The sequence below is a fragment of the Trichosurus vulpecula genome, chromosome 9 (assembly GCF_011100635.1).
Source record: "Trichosurus vulpecula isolate mTriVul1 chromosome 9, mTriVul1.pri, whole genome shotgun sequence".
NCBI classification, from domain to species: Eukaryota; Metazoa; Chordata; class Mammalia; order Diprotodontia; family Phalangeridae; genus Trichosurus; species Trichosurus vulpecula.
In genome coordinates this window covers 2,804,862-2,829,478 of record NC_050581.1, presented here as the reverse complement: position 1 = coordinate 2,829,478, position 24,617 = coordinate 2,804,862, and the positions used below count along the sequence as shown (strand labels likewise).

At 36.4% G+C, this 24,617-nt stretch overlaps 1 protein-coding gene across 1 annotated transcript in view; it reads left to right on the top strand.

The window, feature by feature from the left end:
• The window catches only part of LOC118831926 (CREB binding protein), a 169,090-nt gene that overhangs the window by 83,499 nt on the left and 60,974 nt on the right, over positions 1-24,617 (top strand). Inside the window, exon 5 of the mRNA XM_036739408.1 lies at positions 6,648-6,761. Coding sequence (XP_036595303.1) covers positions 6,648-6,761 — 114 coding nt within the window. The remainder of the gene's footprint in view (positions 1-6,647; positions 6,762-24,617) is intronic.

Sequence of the window (24,617 nt, the reverse complement as noted above, 5' to 3'; positions counted from 1 at the left end):
AGAATGTAAGTACTTGAGGAAGGTGACTGTTAACTATATTCCTAGCACATAGTAGACCCTTACTTGTTGAATTGAATGTATTATATATATATGTATGTGTGTGTGTGTGTGTGTATACACATATATATATTTGTGCATAAAGGGATTGGTTAAATTTTTTAAATTAATTTTTTTTCAATAAGAAGTGATTGTTTTCTTTCCCACAACCACTTCCCATTCAACAAAAGAAAACCAAAACCCTTGTGATAAATATGCATAGATAAGCAAAATAAATTCCCATGACCATGTCTAAAAATGTATCTTATTTTGCTTTTTGAGTTTATCATTGATCCTTTGGAAGAGTGATTGGTCACTTATTGATTGTAGTTCTTCAGTCTTTTCAAAGTTTTTTTTTTTGTCTTTATAATGTAAATACTGTTTAGCTCTCCCCCTGGCTCTTACTCCACTCTATATTCCTTTTTTAAAAATATTTTTCATTTTTAATTTATGGAATAAACAAGCATTTCCATAACATAGAAGAGTAAAAAAGCTGATTGCCTGTGAAACTGCAAATCTCCTGTGTACAACTCGCCATTCCTTTCAAATGTACCACAAAATGATCATTTTTCTTTTTTTGTTTTCCTTTTTTCTTCTTTCTCCCCCTGGCCCTGGCCACCATTAGACATAATTAGGTTTATATGTGTAAAATTATTCTGTACATACTTCTGTTTTTCACTTCTTTCTCTGAATGCAGACAGCATCTTTCTTCATATGTCCTTTAGAGTTTATTTGGGTATTTATAATAGTCAAAATAATTTTTTTACTCAGTCGTTCTTAAAACAGTATTGCTATTATTATGTACAGTATTCTCTTGGTTCTGCTCATTTCACTCTTCATTATTTTGTGTAAGACTTTCCATGCTTTTCTAAGATCATTGAGCTAATTTCTTTTTTAATAATTCATTTTAAGTTTTCAACATTTACTTCAATAAGGTTTTGAGTTTCAAATTTTCTTCCTTTCCGGCATGCAATCTCATTTAGGCTCTACATATACATTCATATTAAACATTTTCACATTAGTCATGACGTAAAGAAGAATTAGAACTAATGGGAGAAATCACGAGAAAGTAGAAACAACAAAACACCAAAAGAAAAGGAGAGCAAATAGTGTGCTTCCATCTACATTCATACTCTAAAGTTCTTTCTCTGGATGTGGAGAGCATTTTCTATCATGAGTCTTTTGGAGTTGTTTTAGATCCTGGCATTGCTGAGAAGAGCTAAGTCTATCAAAGTCAGTCATTGCACAGTGTGGCTGTAACTGTGGAGTGTTCTCTTGGTTCTGCTCATTTCACTCAGCATCGGTTCATAGAAATCTTTGCAGGTTTTTCTGAAGTCCACTTGCTCATCATCTCTTATAGCACAGTAGTATTCCATTGCATTCATATACCACGAACTTGTTCAGCCATTGCCCAATTGATGGACATCCCCTCAATTTCCAATTCGTGGCCATCACAAAAAGAGCTGCTATAGATGTTTTTGTACATGTGGGTCCTTTTCCTGTTTTTATGGTCTCTTTGGGATACAGCCCTAGAAGTGGTATTGCTGGGTCAAAGGGTATGCACAGTTTTATAGCCCTTTGGTCATAGTTCCAAATTGCTGTCTAGAATGGTTAGATCAGTTCACAAGTCCACCAACAATGCATTAATGTTCCAGTTTTCCCACATCTTCTCCAACATTTATCATTTTCATGTTTTGTCATGTTGACCAATCTGATAGGTATAATGTGGAACATCAGAGTTGTTTTGATTTGCATTTCTCTAATCAGTAGTAATTTAGGAGCTCGTTATTTCTTATAGCACAGTAGTATTCCATCACAATTATATATCACAACTTGTCTAGCCATTCCCCAGTGGATAGGAAGCCCTGAAATACTCAGTTGTTTGTTACCACAAAGAGAGCTGCTATAAATGTGGTAGAATATAGAGGTTCTTTTCCTTTTTCCCTAATCATCTTTGGAAATAGATGTAGTCGTAGTATTGCTGGGTCAAAGGTATAGGTAGTTTAATAACTCTTTGGGCATAATTCCAGTTTGCTCTGCAAAATGATGGCATCATTTCACAATTCCACCAATAATGAATTAGTGTCCCAATTTTTCCATATCCCCTTCAGCATTTGTCACTTTCCTCTTCTATCATTTTAGCCAGTTTGGTAGGTGTAAAATGGTATCTCAAGTTTGTTTTAATTTGCATTTCTCTAATCAATAATGATTTAGAGCATTTTTTCATATAACTATAAATTGTTTTGATATCTTAATGGAAAAATTGCCTGTTCATATCCTTTGACCATTTGTCAGTTGGGGAATGGCTAGTATTCTTATAGATTTGACAAAGTTCTTTATATATTTTACATATTAGACCTTTATCTGATAAGTTGTCTATGAAATTTTTCCCACTTTTGATGTTGCCTACATTTGTTTCATTTGTACAAGAACTTTTTAATTTAATGTAATCGAAATTATCAATTTTATACCTAACTTTGCTTTATATCTCTTGTTCGTAAATTGTTCACTTATCCCTAAGTATGATAAGTACTATGTTCCATGTTCCTCTAATTTTCTTGTAATCTCTCTTTATATCTAGGTCGTGTATCCATTTTGACCTCATCTTGGTAAATGGTATAAGATACTGATCTATGCCCAGTTTCTGCCATATTGCTTTACAGTTTTCCCAACAATTTTTTACCAAATAATGAATTCTTATCCCAAAATCTTAAGTCTTCACACTTGTCAAATACAGGGTTATTATGTTTATTTGCTGCTGTAAATTGTGTGTGTACTCTATTCTGTTAATCTATTCATTGATCCTTCCTGTCTTTTCACTCTTTTACATACTCTTCTCCATGCTTTCTGTGGTGTTGCCAGAGAGGCCTACTTCTGCTCCTCACACACACTATGCCTTCTTCTTTCACTGTGCTTTTACACTGTCTGTCTCCTATGCTTGGAATGCTTTCCCTGCTTACCTCTGCTTCATAAAATCTCTGGCGTTCTTCAAGATGCAACCAAAAATGAAATTTTTGCTATATTTTCGCTATCTCCCTCATGTTTCTGATTGCTTGCTCTCTCCGTATGTGTCTTTTATGTATGTATTTATGTTCATGTTGTCTCCCCCATTTGAAGTTGTGCTCTTTGAGGACACTGACTTTTTATTTATATCTTTAGTTGGCACATAGTGAGCACTTAATAAATACATGTTGTTTAGTTGTTTTCTCTTTAGCTGCTTTTTACTATTTGGGAAAATGATGTAATATTCCATCAGTTCTCTGTCATAAAATTTTGCTAAACAAAACTAGTGTTGCTTTGGCTACCACGTCTTTCCTCATATTTCTGTTGGTCTGAGGAGTTTCTTGCATCTTTTAGCCTCTGTTTTGCATTGTTTACATTTCTCTCAGAGATTGTGGCAGCAGTGTCTTTGCATTGGCCCATTTCCCATTTTTTCCAAGTTGACAGCTTTTAAAAATAGGTCTAGCTGGAACTGATATAATCTCCTATAGTGTCTTCTAGTTTGGTATTGATGCTGGCGTTTACACTGAGTCTGACTTGACTATACACAGCTGATTCTGATATACGCAGTAATCATTTGTTTCTTGCCTATTATAAAGATAGTGAATTTAATATTTATAGCTGTTCTTTTTATCTTCCAGCACTTTGAAACTGTATTCTTTTTTTCATATTTTTGCATATTTTATTAGTTGATATTTTTCGCTTTCAACATTGATTTCCACAAGATTTCAAGTTACAAATTTTCTCCCCATTTCTACCCTTCCCCCAACTCCAAGATGGCATATATTCTGATTGCTATTCCCCAGTCATCCCTCCCTTCTGTCACCCCACTCTCCCCCCACTCCATCCCCTTTCCCCTTATTTTCTTATAGGGCAAGATAGATTTCTATACCCCATTGCCTGTATATCTTATTTCCCAGTTGCATGCAAAAACAACTTTTTTTTTTGAGCATCCGCTTTTAGAACTTTGAGTTCCAAATTCTCTCCCCTCTTCCCTCCTCACCCCCCCTCCCTAAGAAGGCAAGCAATTCAACTAAGTCACACATGTATCAGTATGCAAAACACTTCCACAATAATCATGTTGTGAAAGACTAACTATATTTCCCTCCTTCCTATCCTGTCCCCCTTTATTCAGTTTTCTCCCTTGAACCTGCCCCTTTTCAAAAGTGTTGGCTTTTGATTACCTCCTCCCCTGATCTGCCCTCCATTCTAACACCCCTCCTTCCCCCCTGTTTTCCTGTAGGGTAAGATACCCAATTGAGTGTGTATGTTATTTGTTCCTTAGGTCAAATCCAATGAGAGCAAGATTCACTCATTTTCCCTTATCTGCTCCCTCTTCCATTCCAACAGCACTGTTTTTTCTTGCCACTTTTATGTGAGATAAATTTACTCAATTCTATCTCTCCCTTTCTCTCTCTCAATATATTCCTCTCTCACCCCTTAATTTTATATTTTTTATATATTATCCCTTCATATTCAACTGACCTCAGTCTATATATATGTATATTCCCTTTAACTACCTTAATACTGAGAAAGGTCTCATGAATTGCAAACATCATCTTTCCTTGTAGGAATGTACACAAAACAGTTCAACTTTACTAAGTCCCTTGTGATTTCTCTTTCTTGTTTACCTTTTCATGCTTCTCTTGATTCTTGTGTTTGAAAGTCAAATTTTCTATTCAGCTCTGGTCTTTTCACTGAGAAAGCTTGAAAGTCCTCTATTTTATTGAAAATCCTTATTTTGCCTTGGAGTATTATACTCAGTTTTGCTGGGTAGGTGATTCTTGGTTTTAATCCTAGCTCCTTTGACCTCTGGAATATCATATTCCAAGTCCTTCAATCCCTTAATGTAGAAGCTGCCTAAATCTTGTGTTATCCTGTTTGTGTTTCCACAATACTGAAATTGTTTCTTTCTGGCTGCTTTGCAGTATTTTCTCCTTGATCTGGGAGCTCTGGAATTTGGTGACAATATTTCTAGGAGTTTTCTTTGGGGGATCTTTTTCAGGAGGCAATCAGTGGATTCTTTCAATTTCTATTTTACCCTTTGGCTCTAGAATATCAGGGCAGTTCTCCTTGATAATTTCTTGATAGATGAGGTCTAGGCTCTTTTTTTTGATCATGGCTTTCAGGTAGTCCAATAATTTTTAAATTATCTCTCCTGGATCTATTCTCCAGGTCAGTGGTTTTTCCAGTGAGATATTTCACATTGTCTTCCATTTTTTCATTTTTTTTTTGGTTCTGTTTTATAATTTCTTGATTTTTCAAAGTCACTAAGCCTGTACTTGCTCCAATCTAATTTTTAAGGTAGTATTTTCTTCAGTGGTCTTTTGGAGCTCCTTTTCCATTGGGCTAATTCTGCCTTTCAAGGCATTCTTCTCCTCATTGGCTTTTTGGAGCTTTTTTGCCATTTGGGTTAGTCTATTTTTTAAGGTGTTATTTTCTTCAGTATTTTTTTTGGGTCTCCTTTAGCAAGCCATTGACTTGTTTGTCATGATTTTCTTGCATCACTCTCATTTCTCTTCCCAGTTTTTCCTCTACTTCTCCTAGTTGCTTTTCCAAATCCTTTTTGAGCTCTTCCATGGACTGAGACCAATTCACATTTTTCTTGGAGGCTTTTGATACAGGCTCTATGACTTTGTTGTTGACTTCTTCTGTATGTTTTAATCTTCTTTGTCACCAAAAAAAAGTTTCTATAGTCTGAGTCCGTTCCAAATCTATTCTTAAAGAAAATATTTATGATTTACAGATGCAACTTTTCTGAGCAATATACAAATCTTTTTTTATTTTTTGTTCCTGAGCCATATTTTACAATATTTTTTCTTCCCCTGGACTCACCTTTACCTTGAAATTATTGAATATCAGGCTATGCTGGCTTAAGTCAGAGGGTCTTTGCAAATTATTTGTAACTTTTCTACCTTTTCATCTGCTACATTATATGTTGGGTTAAAAGCTGCAAATATCTTCATGGTAGCCTGTTAATTTTGAACTATTTTATTAAATGCCGAGTAGATCCCATGCATTCCATGAAATAGTGTCTTTGGATGCAAATGAAACCAGTAATATTAACTTGCCTCTCTGAAGAGAAGCTTTTAGCTGACCTTTTATTCAATGTCAACTTCTTTGTCTTCTGGTTTAATTCACAGACATCTGAATCTAGTACTTTTAGTGATTTGGAGGTGTGCCTCTAAGTATGGGCTTGGTAATTAGACTGTGTGTGTCTATTGTCTAAGGACCCAGTTAGCTCATTCCCATGTGCCTCATCACCAGAAGGCTGACCACTAATTTATACATTTTTTGTGTGTGGCAACCCATGTAACAGATATAAAAAGTACAAAATGACCCTCAGTACTCTGTGGACTGCCTTCTGCTTCAGCATTGATAGTGGCAGAGTTTGGTGGCAAAGGGGGTAGAAGGTACTAAGAATCAATAAATGCTCATTAACTTTTGATAGTTTTAATGTGGAATCTTTGTCTAGTGATTGGTGAGTGCAGTGCTGCAAGAACTGAAACATATCCATATTTACATTTTTGTTGAAACCTTTGCAATTAAATATAAAGTAAAGGTTAAAATTTGAGTTGTAAAATAACATTTCATTGTTTTTCTTGTCATAGTTGCCCACTGTGCATCTTCTCGACAAATCATCTCCCATTGGAAGAATTGCACAAGGCATGACTGTCCTGTGTGCCTCCCTTTGAAAAATGCCAGTGACAAGCGAAATCAACAACGTAAGTGATCATTGTGGAAGATGAATATAAAACTTAGAACACAACCTGTTTTTCATGGGAGAAAAAAACAGATATAAAGGAAGAGGAGAGTGATACTGCTGGCCCTGGAGTATAATGCAGATGCAAGATCAAGAATCAGTATTATTACTACAGAGCAGATTTAGTTTTATGCAGTATACTTGCACAGCATATTTTCCTAAAATGGCATTTTGGAATTTCATGTGTTCTTATGTTAGGATTTGGGCTTATTAAAAAGAGGAAAGTTAGTCAGTTACCTTTGTACCTGACCTGAGGTTCTCCACTGTACCTCTTTGGGGAGGCAAATCAACTTCAGATTTGGTGTATCTAAGAATTTGAGTAACCAGTTTAGAACGAAATAACATCATTCCATGTGGGCATGATCATTCCCATGCTAATTTGAAATGAGAAAAAGTCTTCATCTTTGTCACTTTTGTGAGAAATATATTCATTTTTGTATCCATCTTAGAAGTCAAATACACATGTGCTTCTGTAGCAGTTTCAGTAACACATTTACACTCAAGTAGTTCCTTTGTCATTACATATGTTGGGGCATGATTAGACCTATGATTTATATATTTTGACCCAGTTGACATCGGTGATTCACTACTTAACAAGAAGTCCAAAATAACTGCCTCTTCTGTGCTCTGGTATAGATCTGGCCCTATGTAGTTGAGCACCTTAGTGTGTAGTCTGACTGTATAGTCTTGGGAGGGAGTAATAAAGTATAAAATTATCTCCCTCTTGCCTTTTTTCCTGCCTTTTCAAAGGAGTCCCTGTGTCGTTTTGTCATCTTCACTTGGGTCCCTCCATTTTGAGTAACGAGACATACGTGAATCTAATCTTTTTCTCCTTTAAAATTTTCATTTCTCATGCCAGTAAATATCTCACCATTTTTACAAGCGCAAATCAGCTTCTTTTATTTTTTCAAAGTTAATATTTTGCGTTTGAATATTATCTCTTATTCTTCCTGATCATCCTTCTGAAGTCTTCACTTTTCCCTAGAGTATATCTGCTGCTTTTATTTCAGTCTTTCTTGGTGTGGCAATGAAGAGTTTTCAGGCACCTTTGTTCTTGCAAAGTATTATGGATTATTTGTGCTAAAGATGTTTTCTTGTACTGAGTTTTGTTATCATTCCCTCTATATCACTACCTGGGTATTAACAGTAGGTAAGAAGGTGTTATACATTTATCTCACTTACAGTAGCTATGGTGAATATCTGGATTTGCTCAACAGATAAATTGGCACAGTGGAAAGAGAATTCTTTACTATGAACTTTTCACATAAAAAACAAGATAATTTTCCTTTAAGGAGCAAACTCTTCATTTAGGTTAATTACAGATTTCAGCGTATACATATTTCGGAAGCATTTGAACTGTGTAAGTGATGTGTATCTTTTATCTGAATTTTTCTAGTAGAACGGATATTGGTTGCTTCTCCAAAAATACTGTTATTAGCTATTTCCACCAACAATAGTGGTGTAGAACTGCATAGATTGCGTATGGGTGTGGGTGGATGTTTTAAAGGATTCTTGTCTGCTCCACCTCACCCCCAATTTGTATATAAATATAATGTGTGATATTTAACAACCTCATTGTATAAGGTCCATTGACTCTGGAAATCAATATTTTTTGAGCAGTGACTTCCTATTGATAGTATACGGTATGGCAAACAGCATTTTTAAGCCATATAGACATTTTACTCTCAACTTTAGATTTGGGGGTGTGGTTTTCTGAACAATTTTTATCTTTCTGAATATGCACTGCCACAGTCATTACAAACTTGTGTTTTTTTTTTTCTGACAGTCTTATGTGGTTTTTATGAAAAAAAAAAATTTCATGTGGTTTAAGAAAACAACCAGCGTGCTAGTAACTATGACTCTTGTGAAAATTGATTCAGTATAGTTGCTCTCAAGTGGTGAACCACAGCTTTTCTACTAGTCATAATATGGGGTGTTACAAGAGTGATTTTATAATTTGAAGTCATTGAAGAAGACAGGGATTATCATCATTCTAGGGTTCACTCTTTTGATACTTCTTTGATTCATAAGACAAATGAATGAACCTTACTTTAAAATACATTTTCCATTTTAAAGTACGTTTCAGATTTCAGTAGAATATATTTGATTTCAACAAATGTTTTTATAATGTGTTTTTATAGTTGAGTTGAACACACAGACTGAATGGCAAAGAAAGAATTCTTTTAGCTTGAAATAAGTGTGTGAACCACTTTTGTTACCTCTGTGTTTTATTCATGGTTTTTGTTGCTTTGCCTGTCTAAAAAAATTCCAATTGAATAAAGATAAACTTTTCTTTCTCTTTTACTACCTTAAAAACTACCAACAAACAAATACAGCTTTCCTTTGTTATGCAATTACTTTTTTTTTTAAGAATCAAAAACTGTCATGGGCCAGTTTATGTACAGGTATTTTCACTTGAAGTTATCTAACCTTGACATAGTCTACAATACAGTATTTTTTTAAATGTATTCTAGCTTTTATTTTTTTGCCTTCACACTTTGTTGGTACTTGAGTAGATTGCCCACATCTTTTTACAAAGTCTGTAGGTCAAATAATATAATTCAAGACAGATAGTACTTTAGTAAACTGAATGTGTGCATATTACAAAGAACATTCTCTTGGCTCTAAATTGGTTTCTTCCACCTATTTTTGAATGTTTATTTCAGATAGGTGTAACTTGATAATCCCTTTAGAGATTTCTTTATTATGTTAGATATATTGAAATTGCTATCAAATTCAGAAACTAAAATAAATTTCAAGATAGAGAAGGGACAGGTTAACAGATTTTTTGCTTATCATTTATTTGTGCAAATCTGTGGTTTGGGTTATTTTAGAGCTGGAAGAGAGATTCTTAACCTTTTTATGTGTCAGAGTCCTTTGGAAGTTTGGTGAAGCTTGTGAAGCCCTTCTCAGAATAATGTTTTTAAATAATTGAATGTATTCTGTACTCTGTGTGTATGCATCTATGCATCTATTTATGTATGTATTCTTCCTTCCTCTCACCAGTCCAGATGAGAGTGAAATTCGTAAGCCATTCCCATCTACACCCTCTCCCCCCTTCCTTGTTGTTTATATAGACTTATGGGGGCCATCTCCATTCATCCCGATGGGTTATCTTGCCACTGGACCCAGAGGGCTCCATAGGAGGAGGTGAGGCTGGTAACTTGGCACAGCCTTCCCTCACTTAACTTGCAAGTCATGACATCACCTTCCTGATTACATGATCCTCTTCTAGAATGAAAGACAAACCACAACAGCAACAATTGACAGTTACTATTTATTGAATTACCTGATGCATATAAGCTCTTGACACATAGAGTGATGTAAGACATGTTCATTTCATTGAGGGAACTTAGGATCTCTCTGGGGAGCTGGAGTACACACACACACACACACACACACACACTTATGATATAAAGTAGCATGTGCTTCAATAAGTAGATGACAGTCACTGTGGGTAGGTATTATTGGAGAAAAAAACTTCACTGAGAAGATGAGGCAAACGCTTCAGGGAGAATGCAGTACTTAAAATTTTGTTTAAAATGGCAGGTAGGCAGCACAGAGGATGGAGGGCCAGGCCTAGGGTCAGCCTTTTATGATTTGTGATTTTGAATTTTCTCTAGTAAACTTTGTCTAATACAAATAATTCTTCCCTTTCAATTTGTTGACAGCCTGTGTTGGGCCATCTTATAGTTAGTTGAGTAAGTATACGTACATTTTTGTAGTCTATAATTTGAGAAAACCTGGACAACCCAATGAAGTGAAGATCGAGCATATCTGTTTCTGTATTGAGTTAAGAAGTTTTATTTTTGGTATTGCCCTGGTCTTACCAAGGACCAGTGAAAATATCTAAAAATATACTGGTTTGATGATTCCCAAAGCAACCCTGGGAAGTAATGTTTGTTGGTTAGTAGTATTGCTTAGTCCTTATTTCTAAAGGTTAAAGATCCCTTCAGCATTCCGGGTCATTTCTAGAATTGTTCTTAAGAGACTCAGATCTTTCTCAAGACACATTTGGGAGTTTTGGATTTAGCTAGACCCCATGGAAAATGTCCTGAACAAAGTACATTCTTGAGACACTTTCCAGCATTCACCTGGACCCCTCGATTGACACAGGCTACCTGTCTAGAGAGGGAGGTTAGTGAAAGAGTTTCTAAACCTGGTTTGTGTTTGAAATAGCATTCCAAACCCGTCTGTGGTTTGATGTAATCATGGCTCCCAAAGAACCTATTGTGTATGAGGGCTGAAGCAGAGTCTGGATTGAATATAGTGGGTTTGATAGCTAACAGATTCAGCTTGGTGCACTCTTGTTTCAGATCCTTTGCCTTGCCTGGTGTGGTAGGTGAGCTTCAGTGTCATGCTTGCTGTTTGGTAACTTACAAATGTGAAATGCTCATCGACGCCATCCATGATTACTGCAGAGTAACAGGCTTGTTTTGTTTTTGTTTTGTCAGGGAAACTTGTCAGTGCTGAGAATGGTGTTTCATAAAAATGTGTAGTACAAAGCGGCAGAAGAATGTTTAAGGCCATTTCAGAAATTGTTGTAAATTCTATCCTAATCCCAAGCCAAAATTCATTTAATGATTTTTTAGGAAACTCAAGTTTTAAGCCTGTGTCACTTGATAACTCGGCAAATTCTTCTTGAACTTTCAATGGCAGAAGACTGACGTTTTTTATTTCAATTTGGTATGGTTTATGAACCCAACTTAATTTTTTAGAAGCAAAATTTGAAAGGAAGTATTTCTGAAACTGTGTCTCCAGGTAATGCAGATGAAAATTTATAACTCTTAAAAGAAGGCTATTTTCAATTGTAAAATCATCTGTACCTGTGAACGTTTCTAAAGAACCATTTTCTACCCTATTCTTCCATATGTTAACTTTTTTGGTAAAACTTTCAATTTCATCTTTAAACATAAATATTTTATATTTTTTTCTTTAAGTGATATGTTTAAATCACTGAGTTTTTCAAAAATATCTGACAAATAACAGTTTTGAAAGCCATAAGTTATTAAAAAAGTGAACAAAATCAGATTTCTACTCAGTCAGAAATACAGCAACTTCGTCTTTCAATTTCTGTTGAATTCCATAATCTGTTTATTTTGCCATTACCTCAGCATGTAGTGATAAGCTTTTGTAATCAGAGTCCATGTCTTTCCAAAGCTTTGAAAACAAACAATTGTTAAGGGCATGGCTTTTAATGAAGTTAATGATTTTGATAGTATCACGTAGCACATCTAACTCTGGTGATGTTCTTTGGCTACAAGTGTCTCCCCACGGATCATTGCCACCAGCTTCAACTTTTGCTGCAAATGCAACATTCCTGCCCCTCATTGCTCCAGCACCATCTGTACAGACTCCAATGCAGTTTTTCCTCTGTAAACTTTCATTTGTGAAAAATTCGTCAGCTTTAAGATATATATCTTGCCCTCTTTGTATGCCCTTCAAAGGGTGACAAAACAATAATTCCTCATACATGCTTCCTTTATAAATACATCTTACGTAAAGTAACTGTGCCGAGTTAGAAATATCATTTGTTTCATGTAACTGAATTGCAAACTTTGGGTTGCCCTTCAGCCTGGTAATAAGCTGCCAGAATTGGTCTTTACAAATTTCATCCCCATACTTTTTCCCATGAACTGTTACTGACATTTTAATAGTGGCAGGTGACACAAGACCTTCTCTATTGGGTAGGGCTTTTTAGTTTCTGCAATTAAATAAGTTTCATAAGATGCAAGTAAATATTTTCCATTGACAGTAACAAATTTCTCAAAACATTGTTTTTTCTTTATTTGAAGATTTTAAAAATCATTCAAAATAGTCCTTGGATTTAGAGGCTTTTCCCACGCCATCATCATCATTAGAAGTAAATCTATATTGCAGAAGTGATTCAACTTATCTTCTTTTCAATTTAGGTGTCCCACAACCTGGTAGTGAAGACTCTACCGCATTGTCATCCATATTTTTACCTCTTATGTCTAAATTTAGCCACTTACCCATACCTGAAAAATTTTTTGTCCTAAAATATAAATATTGCTAACAACTTCTCAAATAAATACTAGCTTTAGTGTATGAAATTACATTTGTGCTTAATTTTAAAATTTGATATTCCCACTTGCATACACGTACAGAGGTAATGGTGGAGAAATATTATTAAAGGGTTTTTGTCTCTACTTGCTGCCATTAAACACTTATGTTTCTATAGCAGAAGGAGATAGCAGTTTTAAAAATCAAACATTCTAACACAATGCGATCCAAAGATATACTAATTTGATACATGCTTGGGAATGATAGTAGGACAATATTAAAAGTTTATGTTTCAGTAAGAGCAGAAAACTTTTTATGTACAGTGAAAACACTGCAATTCATAACATACAGTAATCTCGAATGTGTTTCTGGCAGCATTTGTCGGCATTGTGTGGTGTGATGGCATGGGCTACGCAAGTGTGCATGTTGTGTGTTCAGAGCCAAGGCTGTAGTGCAACATGAGCAAACTGCCGGAAACACCTCGGATTCGTTACACATTTGATTTTGAATTCATTTTTGGTGGTTGCATTTTCAGAAACCTTTTGCTGTTGCCAAATCTTTTGCAATCCACAGTTTAAGAAGGCCTGTTCTAGAGGAGGGCTGTAGCCACTGTTGAGCTCATCTCTACCTTTATGCAGTGTATATAATGAATGCTCCCGTTTGGAGCATTCAGAACACTTCCGTACCTGGTCCATTCCCACTTTTTCAGCCTTTTTACACATAACTGCACTTCTGGGCTCTCTTCAGTCCAGCTAAACTAGTCATCTTATTCCTTTGGCACAAAATTCCTTTCTTCATTTCTTTGAGTTTGCACTAACTTTCTTCATGTTTGTAATATATCTTCTCACATCAGTTTCTTGGAATCCTTTGAGACTTTGTCAAGTACCACCTGAAAGCCTAAGGCATTTTCTCCCCACCTGCTCTTCTGCCTTCCTCCCCCATTCCTGTTCTTCCCTCCCCTCGCAATACTGCCATCCTCTTCAAAGTTACCTTGTTTGTGGTTTATATACACTTATATATGGGCATGTGTGTCATCTTATACAATGTGAGCTGCTTGAGGATTGTTTTGCTTTTAACCTTATATAGCTAGCTCCCAGCACATAGTAGGTACTTAATAAATATTTGTTGATAATAATAATTTACTAATAATTTACAAATAATTTTTAACAGTCCTATTTAAACTGATTTCTCAGACCACAGCAGATTAGAAGGGTGATATTGAAAAGATATCACAAGTATTGACAGTAAGACAAGAACCTCTTGTTGCACATATGTTCTGTGGCAATGTTGGCCTTCGTGAAAGAGTAAATCATGAATTAAAAAAAAAAGCAATGAAGAATGCAATACCTTTTAGTAATACTTTCAGCAAAAGTGTTTGAAATTTTAAGTAATTACTTACCTGGAAAATTAATTTGTATAATGGATCAGTTAATCTACTGGCATTTATTAAGTGACTGATCTATGCCACACTAGGGACGTATGAAGACTCTCAGGTCCGCATAGTCCAATCACAGTAGCTCAGAGCCCTAGTTAAGAATATTAATAACTTTTGGGCAGAGTTCTGTCACTCCTAATTTAAAATTATATTTATCTTTACTTAACCCCTGGCTTTTTTTAGTGTTCAAAGCAGAAATCTGAAGCATCCCAATTTTAAGTAAAAGAAAGAAGGAAAAGTTGGGGAAAAGATCAGATTTTTTTTTTAAATGCCTTCAGTTTTTAAAAGAGTGGGTATTAAGGTAACTTTCTTTCGTCAAAGATCTGTTTAGAGAACCAGGAGGAGGAGCTCAGCCTTCCTTTCACATTCTTCTTTCACTCTTTGTTTTGCCTGTTGCCCTGTGCTACCCTTTCCACTTATCCTATGTGCCTGAAGATATTCTTTCCCATTCCAGCTGCTCAGTTCTTGAAGTCCCCAGTCTTCATTTCTCCATACATAGTATCCTTACCTTCATAGACTGCATACCTCTTTATAATGGTACCTTTTTATGTGCAAGTCTGATTTGGATTTTACATTGGTACATTTTAAGTATCATAGGAACTTTGTGATTTAGCTGGTTCCCTTCGAACATGTCTTCTCTAAATAGGGACGTGTTAAAAATGCTTAACATGTTAATATTTTAGTAGCTACATTGTTGAGATATCAGGGCATGTTAAAATTAGAGTGATAATTTTAAAAGAATTGTGCATGACCTATTTGTGATCTGTATATTTGTCATAAAATAAGAATTAGGGCTTTTGCTTTAATTCTTTTTTATTAATTTGGGGGAGGCAGGTATTTTTGTGTTGGTTGTAGATTTTACTTGTGATTAGTCTGCTTGGTGAGAATGCTAATGATCTCTTAATTGTCACAGTAGACTAAAAGTACATTTTAAAGGATGGTTTTAAACTATGTCTTAGGTATCCTCCTACACTAATTTGTTTATTGCCTATTAAGTTTAAAAGTTGATTGTAAAAGGAAACTTAAGAATAAACATTAGGAGGTAAAGGGATAAAAAGGATTCATTGACTGCTTTCCACTTTCTAAGCAGGAAAATGGTGAGAAGAAGTGAGGCAGGGACCAAATCTTTACGGGATTGAAGAGAAATTATTGGGGGAACATTAAATTTAAGGAATTGTAGAAATAAAGTTGATAAAGAAGTAGTTGATTACTTTTAATCTATATTATGTCTGCCCTTTGTGTATATCTAATTATTTACATGTCACCCTCTTTTAGAATGTGAACTTCTTAAGGGACTATTTAGGACATAGTGTTAATGAATATTACCAACAGTCATTTGAAAGAATTTTTAGGTGATGAGCTTCTTTCTAGAGTTACTTTTTCCCTGCTTACAATTTCAACCTTTTTTGTGGTATTTTACCATATACAGATATATATCTTCTTTTTAGATGCAAAGAACTTAAAATCGATGAGATTAAGAGGAGTTGAATGATGGAATTTTCATAGTACTATGGGCTACCGTAAATATTTCAGATCTAATAATTTTGTAAAACAGGAACAAATGTGTAGTTTTAGCTAACAGTTCATAATTTTACAATTTTATTCTCCATTGGAGATGCTTGGAGTACAGGCGAGTACTATTTTTGCATGTTGTTTTCATGAAACTTATTGCTTATCTTTTTCTTTTTTAAAATTTAAATTTGGGCATGATTGCCTCACCAGATTATGATTTCTTTCAACAAATTCAGCTAAAATTTGTTGTGTGTTTATGGACAGAGACCTTGTGTTGTCGTCTTTGAATCCTTCTGAGTATCAGTGTAAAGCTTAATATGCCTCTAAGTAAAATTTATGGAATGAATGAATGGAATGGAATTTAAGTTTCAGCAAGGAAAGCATCTATATTGTCATATCTCAAAATCTTTTATTGAGATTGTAAAGTATCGAGCACAGGTAATACCTGTTGATTTTGTTTCTTATCCCTTGGCAGTGCTGTTTAGCAAGAGCTACAATGGGGATGAGATTGCCATTGTAGTACAGCTAACTAATAATTATGTCCACTAAATGGATCAAATTGATAAATGAAATCAACAAATATATTATCAAACTTCATTTTAACATTCAGTTCACATAAGATCAATGCACCTGTAAGTATTTCAGGGGCACCAAACTCCCCCCACTCCGCAACCACAAATTTAGTAAAAGACAGTCTTTGCCCTTATATATGAGATATACTCTAACCCAAGAAAAAAGAGCAGTCATGAAACAGTGCCTGTTTCTAGCAGCTGGCAACAATACTCTGATCTCATTTAACATACTGTTATCTATAACATTCATTTGGCACTTAAGCGTAAGCTCTCATAGAGAAGAAGCTGATGTAAAATGTAAGTATTCCCTTATGTTTATTCTTCATATATTCCTCATCTATATATGTAGTCTCTCCTTGAGAGTACAGATTTAAAATTTTAAAGACATTTTAAACATTTTGTATCTGTAGTACATTGCACAGGACCTGGCACATAGTAGGTACTTAACAAATGCTAATTGATTTCATTAGTAAATATTTGCTAATTTTAACTAGGCTGGAATAGAGAATTTGTAGTCTTCTGATCCATCAAGTTGCTTACCAGGTTTGCTGAAAAACTGACTAATGTAGGTTTCATCTCCATTCATCTTATTGCTGGTGATCAATAAAACATCTAGAATACAGGCAGCTGAAGGGAACAGCTGCTTGGACAATCTGTATGATTTCAAATAACCTATGATTAATTAATAGTTTTCTGTATGGATACTTTTGCCACGTCACTGGCACTGAATCCCTATAATTCTAAAGACTATCTGTTTGCTGATACTGGGCTTCCAGTGCCATCATCCCTGCTCAAACATCCTCTCTCTCTCCAGTCTTGATACCATGGGTGACCTCTTCAAATGTGCATTGTTGTTCACTTTAAAAAACTCTTACTGAGTTTTCTACGATACTTTACTAAGCCCACCCTTGTGTTGACCCTCACTGTCTAGTTTCTTCCCTCTTAAGTATTAGAGAATTGTTACACAGTTCTGCAGACTTAAGTCCACCATAAATTGATGTCCCTCTATTGTCAGTTAGACTATCATTACAGGATGGCATTCCTTTGTTTCCTTGACTGACTCTTAATATGCTGCCCACAGTATCTAATCTAAAGCATATCCTTTTTTCCTCAAATCCTAGTCACATCTGTTCTCAGTAGATGAACTCATCTCACATGTTGAATAAACCAAATCAGTTTGTTGTAAACTCCTCCATCTTTTCTGTTCCACAGTTCAAAGACTTCTATAGTTTTACCTGTTCTCTCATTTGCCCCAGTCTTCAAAGGGTAATGACCTCTTCATCAAAATTAGGTCCTCTATTAATTCCCTGGAACCTAGCCCGTCTCATTTCTTTTTGCAGGTGCTTACCCCATTCATCATCCCCCTTCCATCTCAACTAGCTTCCATCTCCCCCTTTCTAGTGGTTTCTTAAACTCTGTAGCCTATAAACATTCTCTTGACCCTAACATACCCTTAGAATACCATACTGTGTGTCCCTTCCCTTTTACTATGAAACTTCTTGAAATAATAGTTTACTCTTAATTTGGCACTCAAAATTTTAAAAGCAGGTGTTAGGAAAAAAGTTTTTGCATGCAACTGGGAAATAAGATACACAGGCAATGGGGCACAGAAATCTATCCTGCCCTACAAGAAAGTGAGGGAAAAGGGGAAGGGGTGGGGGGGGAGTGGGGTGAGAGAAGGGAGAGCTGACCGGGGAATAGGGCAACCAGAATACACGCCATCTTGGAGTGGGGGGGAGGGTAGAAATGGGGAGAAAATTTGTAATTTGAACTCTTGTGAAAATCAATGCTGAAAACTAAAAATATTAAATAAAAAACAAAAAAAATAATAGTCTATTCTTGATTCTTCCACTTCACCTAGTACCTATTCCTGCCTCTACTCCCTGCAGTCCGTCTTTTTATATTCCATAACCTCCACTGAGCTCTCGTTGCTGCTAGGCAATTTTACTGTACCTACCTTATCAGCTCATTATCTCATTCTTCACAATGGCTTTTCCAGCCTCCCTTACGTCTCTCATGGCTCTCCCCCCATCCCCTTAGCTGAGAGCCTTGCCTCATACTTTACCAAATAAAATTGAGACCACTCTTTCTCCTTCCCTTTTCCTCATCTCCTGTCACTCAGGTGCCTTCTGCAACTTTCTCCTACACTCATGTTTCACATGATGAAATGGCCTTACTCCTTACCTAGGCTAATCCCTCTATTTGTTCCAGTGATCCAGTTCCATCCAGATTCCTCTTACAGATGACCCCCTCTTGTCATCCTCAACTCTTCCACTTATTTTCAGTCTCCCTTCTTTACTGGCTCATTTCCTACTGCCTACAAACAAGCCCATGTCTCCCCTACCTTGAAGAATATCATAACTAGATTCTTCCATCTGGACCCTCCTGGCCATGTACAATAGGTGCCTCTACTTTCTCTCCTTTCATTCTCTTCTTAAACCTTTAGTCTGACCTCATCACTTCACTGAAAACTTCTCTCTCCAAAGTTACTAATGATTTTCTAGTTGACAAATCCAATGACCTTTTTCCCAATCCTCATTCTCCTTAACCTCTTTGCAGCCTTTGACACAGAAGACCACTCTTTCCTCATATACTCTTCTCCTTAGATTTTTAGGTCTACATTCTTTCCCTGTTGTCTTCCTACCTATCTGACTTCTACTTCTTTCTCCTTTTCTTGGATCCTCCTCCAGATTACCCCCTCTAACCGCTGGTGTCCCGCATTGTTGTGCAGAAATGTTTTGGGTCCTCTTCTCTTCTCTCTCTGTATTGCTACACTTGGTGATCTCATCAGCTCCCATGGATTTATGACTCTAAAAATCTACCTTTCCTGCCAATTCTTTCCTCCAAATCTCTCTGATTACCTTCAGTGTCTAATTTCCAACTGCCTTTCAGGCATCTCACACTGGTTGTCTAGTAGACACCTTAAACTCAATGTCTAAAACAGAACACATTATCTTTCTCCCTAAACCCTCCCCTCTTCTACCTTCCCTTTAACTGTAGAAGGCAATGTCACCCTTTCAGTCTCTTCAGCTTACAATCTTAAGAGTCATCCTGGATTCCTCACTATTCCTCCCCCCGCCCCCCATTTTCAAGTTGTTGACAAAGCCTACGGATTTCACCTCTGCAACATCTCTCAAATACACCCCCTTCTGTCTGACACTGCTAAAGGCACTCTAGGCCTTTATCATCTCATGCCTGTATTACTGCAGTAGTCTGCTGGTGGGTCTGCCAGTCTCAAGTCTCTCCCTACTACAATCCATCTTCCATTCAGCCACTAAAGTGATTTTCCTAAAACAGGTCGGATCATGTCACTTCCCTACTTGATAAACTCCAGTGGCTTCTGTTGTCTCCAGGAGCAGATACAAAATGCTGTTTGGCATTCAGTTATTCATAGTTTATTTCCTCCTTCCTCTGCAGTCTTCTTACACCTTACTCCCCAACATGTACTCTTTGATCCAGTGACACTGGTCACCTGACTGTTCCATGAGTAAGACTCCGTCTCTTAGCCCTGGGTATTTTCTCTCACTGTCCCCTATGCCTAGAATGTTTTCCTTTTGCTCCAGATACTGACCTCCCTGGCTTCCTTTAAGTCCCTGTTAAAATCCCACATTTTACCAGAAGCCTTCCCTAATCCCTATTAATTCCCATGCTTTTCTTTTAATTATTTCTTACCCTACATATAGCTTCTGTGTGTATATTTGTTCGTACCATTAGATTGTAAGGTCATTGAGATCAGGGTCTGTCTTTGCCTCTTTGTATTCTCAGTTCCAGCACAGTGCCTGGCACATAGTAGGTGCTTTGAAAATGTTTTTTGATTGAATGATCTCACCACTTAAACTGAGGCTTCTGTCTCTCTCTCTCTCTCTCTCTCTCCCCCCCCCCCACCCCGCCCCCTCTCCACTTTTTCTTTGGGCAGGGGAGGGGGGGAAGGCCAGGCAATTTGGGTTTAGTGACTTGCCCAAAGTCACACAGCTAGTAAGTGTGTCAGGTGTCTGAGATTGGATTGAACTCAGGTGCTCCTGACTCCAGGACCGTACTCTATTCACTGGGCCACCTAGCTGTCCTAAGGCTACTCTCTCAAAACTTTTTTCAGTATTCATCTTGACCTCTTAGAGTTTTAAACACTGAACCATTCCTTGCTTATGGAAATTTCTCTCATGAATTCTCAGTTGAAAACCTTGCCTCATATTTCACTGCAAAAATTGAGATCTCTGTTTTCTCTCCTTACCTCACATCACTGACACCATCTATCTCTTTTTCCTCTTATACCCTTGTCTTATGAAGAGATGGCCCTTCTCCTTGCCAGGCCAGACCCCTCTACATGTACAGGTGGTCTCATTCCATCCACTTTTTTCCAGCAGATTGTCCCCTTTATTATTCCAACTCTTTCACTTATCTTAATCTCTCCCAGTCTACAGGCTACTTTCTTCCTGCCTGCAAACGTAAACATTCCTCAATGATCTGTCCCTGCTAGCCGGTGTCTTGTATCCTCCCCCCTCCCCCTCAGTTTCATCCATCCCTTCCTACACTATCACTATCCTTCCTCAAAAGTGTTTTGCTTCTGACCATTACCTCCTGGGATCTGCCTTCCCTTCTATACATTTCCCCTCCCTCCTTTTTCCTATCCCCTTTCACAGTTACTTCCCTCTAGGGTAAGATAGATTTCTATACCCAACTGAGTGTATGTTATTCCTTCTTTGAGTCAGTTTTGATAAGAGTAAGGTTTAAGCATTGTCTATCACCCCTCATCTTCCCTTCCACTGTAAAAACTCTTTCACACCTCTTTTATATAATTTACCCAATTCTTCCTCTCTATTCCTTTCTCCTTAATTTTATTTTTTTAGATATCATCCCATCATAGTCAACTCATATCCATCTCTTCTATGTATACTCCTTCATACTTCCCTAATAAAGATTAAGTTCTTAGGAGGTACAAGTACTAACTTTCCATGTAAGAATGTAAATAGTATAACCTTATTGAATCCCTTATGATTTCTCTTTTCTGTTTACCTTTTTAAGCTTCTTTTGAATCTTATATTTGTTTTTCATGGTTTTCTTTAATCACTGTCACTTCTTGTCCCAATTTTTCTTCTACTTCTCTTACTTGCTTTTCCAGATCCTTTTTTTAAATTATTTTTTTCTCCTTTTTCAGATTTGGGGCGGGGACAGGGCAATTGGGGTTAAGTGTCTTGCCCAAAGTCACACAACTAGTAAGTGTGTCAAGTGTCTGAGATTGGATTTGAACTCAGGTCCTCCTGACTCCAGGGCCAGTGCTCTACTCATTGCGCCACCTAGCTGTCCTATTATGTCTTTTAAAGTGTTATTTTCTTCAGTGTTTTTTATTTTTTTGTGTGTCTCCTTTACCAAGCTGTTGACTCTTTTTTTCATGATTTTTTGGCAACACTCTAATTTATTTTCCCAACTTTTTTCTCTATTTTTCTTAATTGATTTTTAAAATCCCTTTTGAGTTCTTCCAGGAATTCTTTTTGGGCAGGAAACCAATTCACATTTTTCTTTGAGGCTTTGTATATGGCTGTTTTGACTTTGTTGTCTTCTTCTGAGTTTGTGTTTTGATCTTCCTTGTCAACATAGTACCTTTTTTATCGTCCAGTTCATTTTTCCAGCATATTTCTTGACTTTTAACTTTATGTTAGAATTGGGCTCTGCTCCTAAGGGGATGTGGAAGGATCGAAGTGGTGAACATGGAGTGGAGGGGGTGTGTCCCAAGCTTCAGATTTTTTGTGTTGCTGTTTTCAGAGCTAGTTCTGGCATTTCGTAAGTTTTTAGTCCTTCTGACATTATATGATCTAAGCAGAGGTGTAGTCCCTGATCTCCCGGTCTAAATTCTGGTCTGTGAATGTCCAGAAATACTCTTTTGCCCTGGAAGTCTGATAAGGGACTTCCCTCCTCCTATTAATTTTTATCATCCCAGGACTTTGACAATGTACAGGCAGTGCAATTGAGTCCTATAACTGGTGCCAGGAAAGGTTCTCCATAACCCCCTTGTGACTAGTTGTCTGACCCCCCTTACTGTCTGAGAGCTGAGAGCTCCAGAAGCTGCCACTGTTGTTGCTCATTCAGTCACCCCCAGGGCCTGCTTGCTCCTCCTGGCTTGTGGGGGCATGGTGGTCTGGCCAGGGCTTCATTCTCACCCCATTTTGACAGACCTTTCTTACTGACCTAAATTGTTTTGGGTAGGAAATTCTTTCATTCTGTGTTTTTGTTGGTTCTGCTGCTTCAGAGTTTGTTTTGAGGCATCATTTTAAAATTGCTTTAAATGGGCAGCATTCTTTATCAGTAGTTAGTCTGTTATGTTTTTCATAATTGTTGGTTTTTCCAATATTGATGTTGTAATATAAATTATATTCTTAATTTTTTCATTTCATTGCATCTGCTTTCACAAGTCTTCCCAAATTTCTCTGAAATTATCTTTTTGAATAAAACAATAGTGTTCTGTTACATACGTGTGCCGTTATATGTTCAGCCATTCCCCATTTGATGGGCTTTCCCTTTAGTTTCCAGTTCTTTGTAACTACAAGTGTTACTATAAACATTTTTTGTGCAAATAGAAGCTTTCCCCATTTCTTTGACATCTTTGAAGAATTAGCTGAATAGTGATGTCACTGGGTTAAAAGGCATGCACATTTTAGTAGTTGTCCAAATTGCTTTCCAGAATGGGCTGACCAACTGACAGCTACACCAGTAATACATTAATGTGCCTATTTTCCCACAAAACCTCTTTTTCACTTTTGTTTTTTCGTCAGTTTTGCCAGTCTTATAGATGTGAGGTATTATCTCTGAGCTGGTTTTCAATGTGAAAATTTAAAGGTTTTTTTCAAAGCTTTCTTTAAATTCTGAATTTTAAGGAATTTTTCATTCATTCGTAGTTGTTGTTCTTTATAATGTTGCCACATAAATTGATCTCTTGATTCTATGTATTTCGTTCTGCATGAGTTTGTACCAAGTGTCTCTGTTCTCTCTGCTACCATCTTCCATCATTCTTACAGAGTAATAATATGCATTATATTTATATACCGTGACTTGTTTAGCTGTACCCCCATTTGATGATGGATACCCTCTTAGTTTCCAATTCTATACTACAACAGCAAAAAAGCTACTATAAATATTTTTATAAATATGGGTCATTTCCCTCTTTCTTTAATCTCTTTAGGCTATTGACCTAATCATGATATTGGTGGGTTAAAGAGTATGCACTTTAGTTACTTTTTGGACATAGTCCAAATTGCTTTTTTGAATAGCTAGAACATTTCAAAGAAATTTGAGTTTTCTTAGCTTGCTTGCTTAGGTGTTGTCCTGCAAGGCTGAAATTTATCAATGTATTTGATTCACACATGTATATGTGTATGCATGCAACATCCATTGTGTATACATGCCACTGTACACATTATATATACATGCTATGTATTGTGTCTATACGTGTGCATTATACATGCACACACATCTTCTTAGCCCCTCACCCCATCATATCTTCTTTTTTAAAAAATAACAACATCAGAAAACCTCGGTGCCTTTTGTCTTTATATCACAGTCATTTCACTGCCCAGACCAGACCCCCTTGTGACGAAGAAAAACAAGTAGGCAGAAAGTTTGATGCTATGACTGTATCTGTCAACATGTATAATATTCTCCAGTAGTTGTCTCTGGAGAAGTATGCTTTGTTATCTGGACCCTTCAGTGCATAAATTTAAGCTTTCTTATAATCTTTTTATTTACATTGTGATCGTTCTCTTGGTTCTGCTCACTATGCATCTGTTTGTATGGGTCTTTCCAAAGTTTCTCCGCATTCCTTCCATTTGTCATTTCTCAGTGCACAGTGATATTGCTTTACATTATATGCCATAGGTTATTTCCTCCCAGCTGTTTCCCACTTGATGGGCATCAGCTTTGTTTTCATTTCTTTTCTGTCACGTAGAATGTTGCTACGAATATTTTGACATATGGCATAATTTCATTTCCTTATGTTCTTGCCCTCTTAAGCATATGTGTGCAGTCTTATTTCTGGGTCAAGAGTTATAAAAGTTTTTTTTTAACATTTAAATTTTCTTTTTTACAAAATTCCGGATTCAACAGAAGTTAGTCTCACTTCCCATCTCTTAACAATAGTATATCAGTGTGCCTATTTTTTTGTAATCCCACTGACTATTTTCTTTATTTTTCCCTTTTTGCCAATTTACTTCTCAGTTGTTTTTGTCTGTACTTTTATTATTAGTGATTTGAAACATTTTATTGTAAGTTAGAGTTTTCAGTCTTCTTT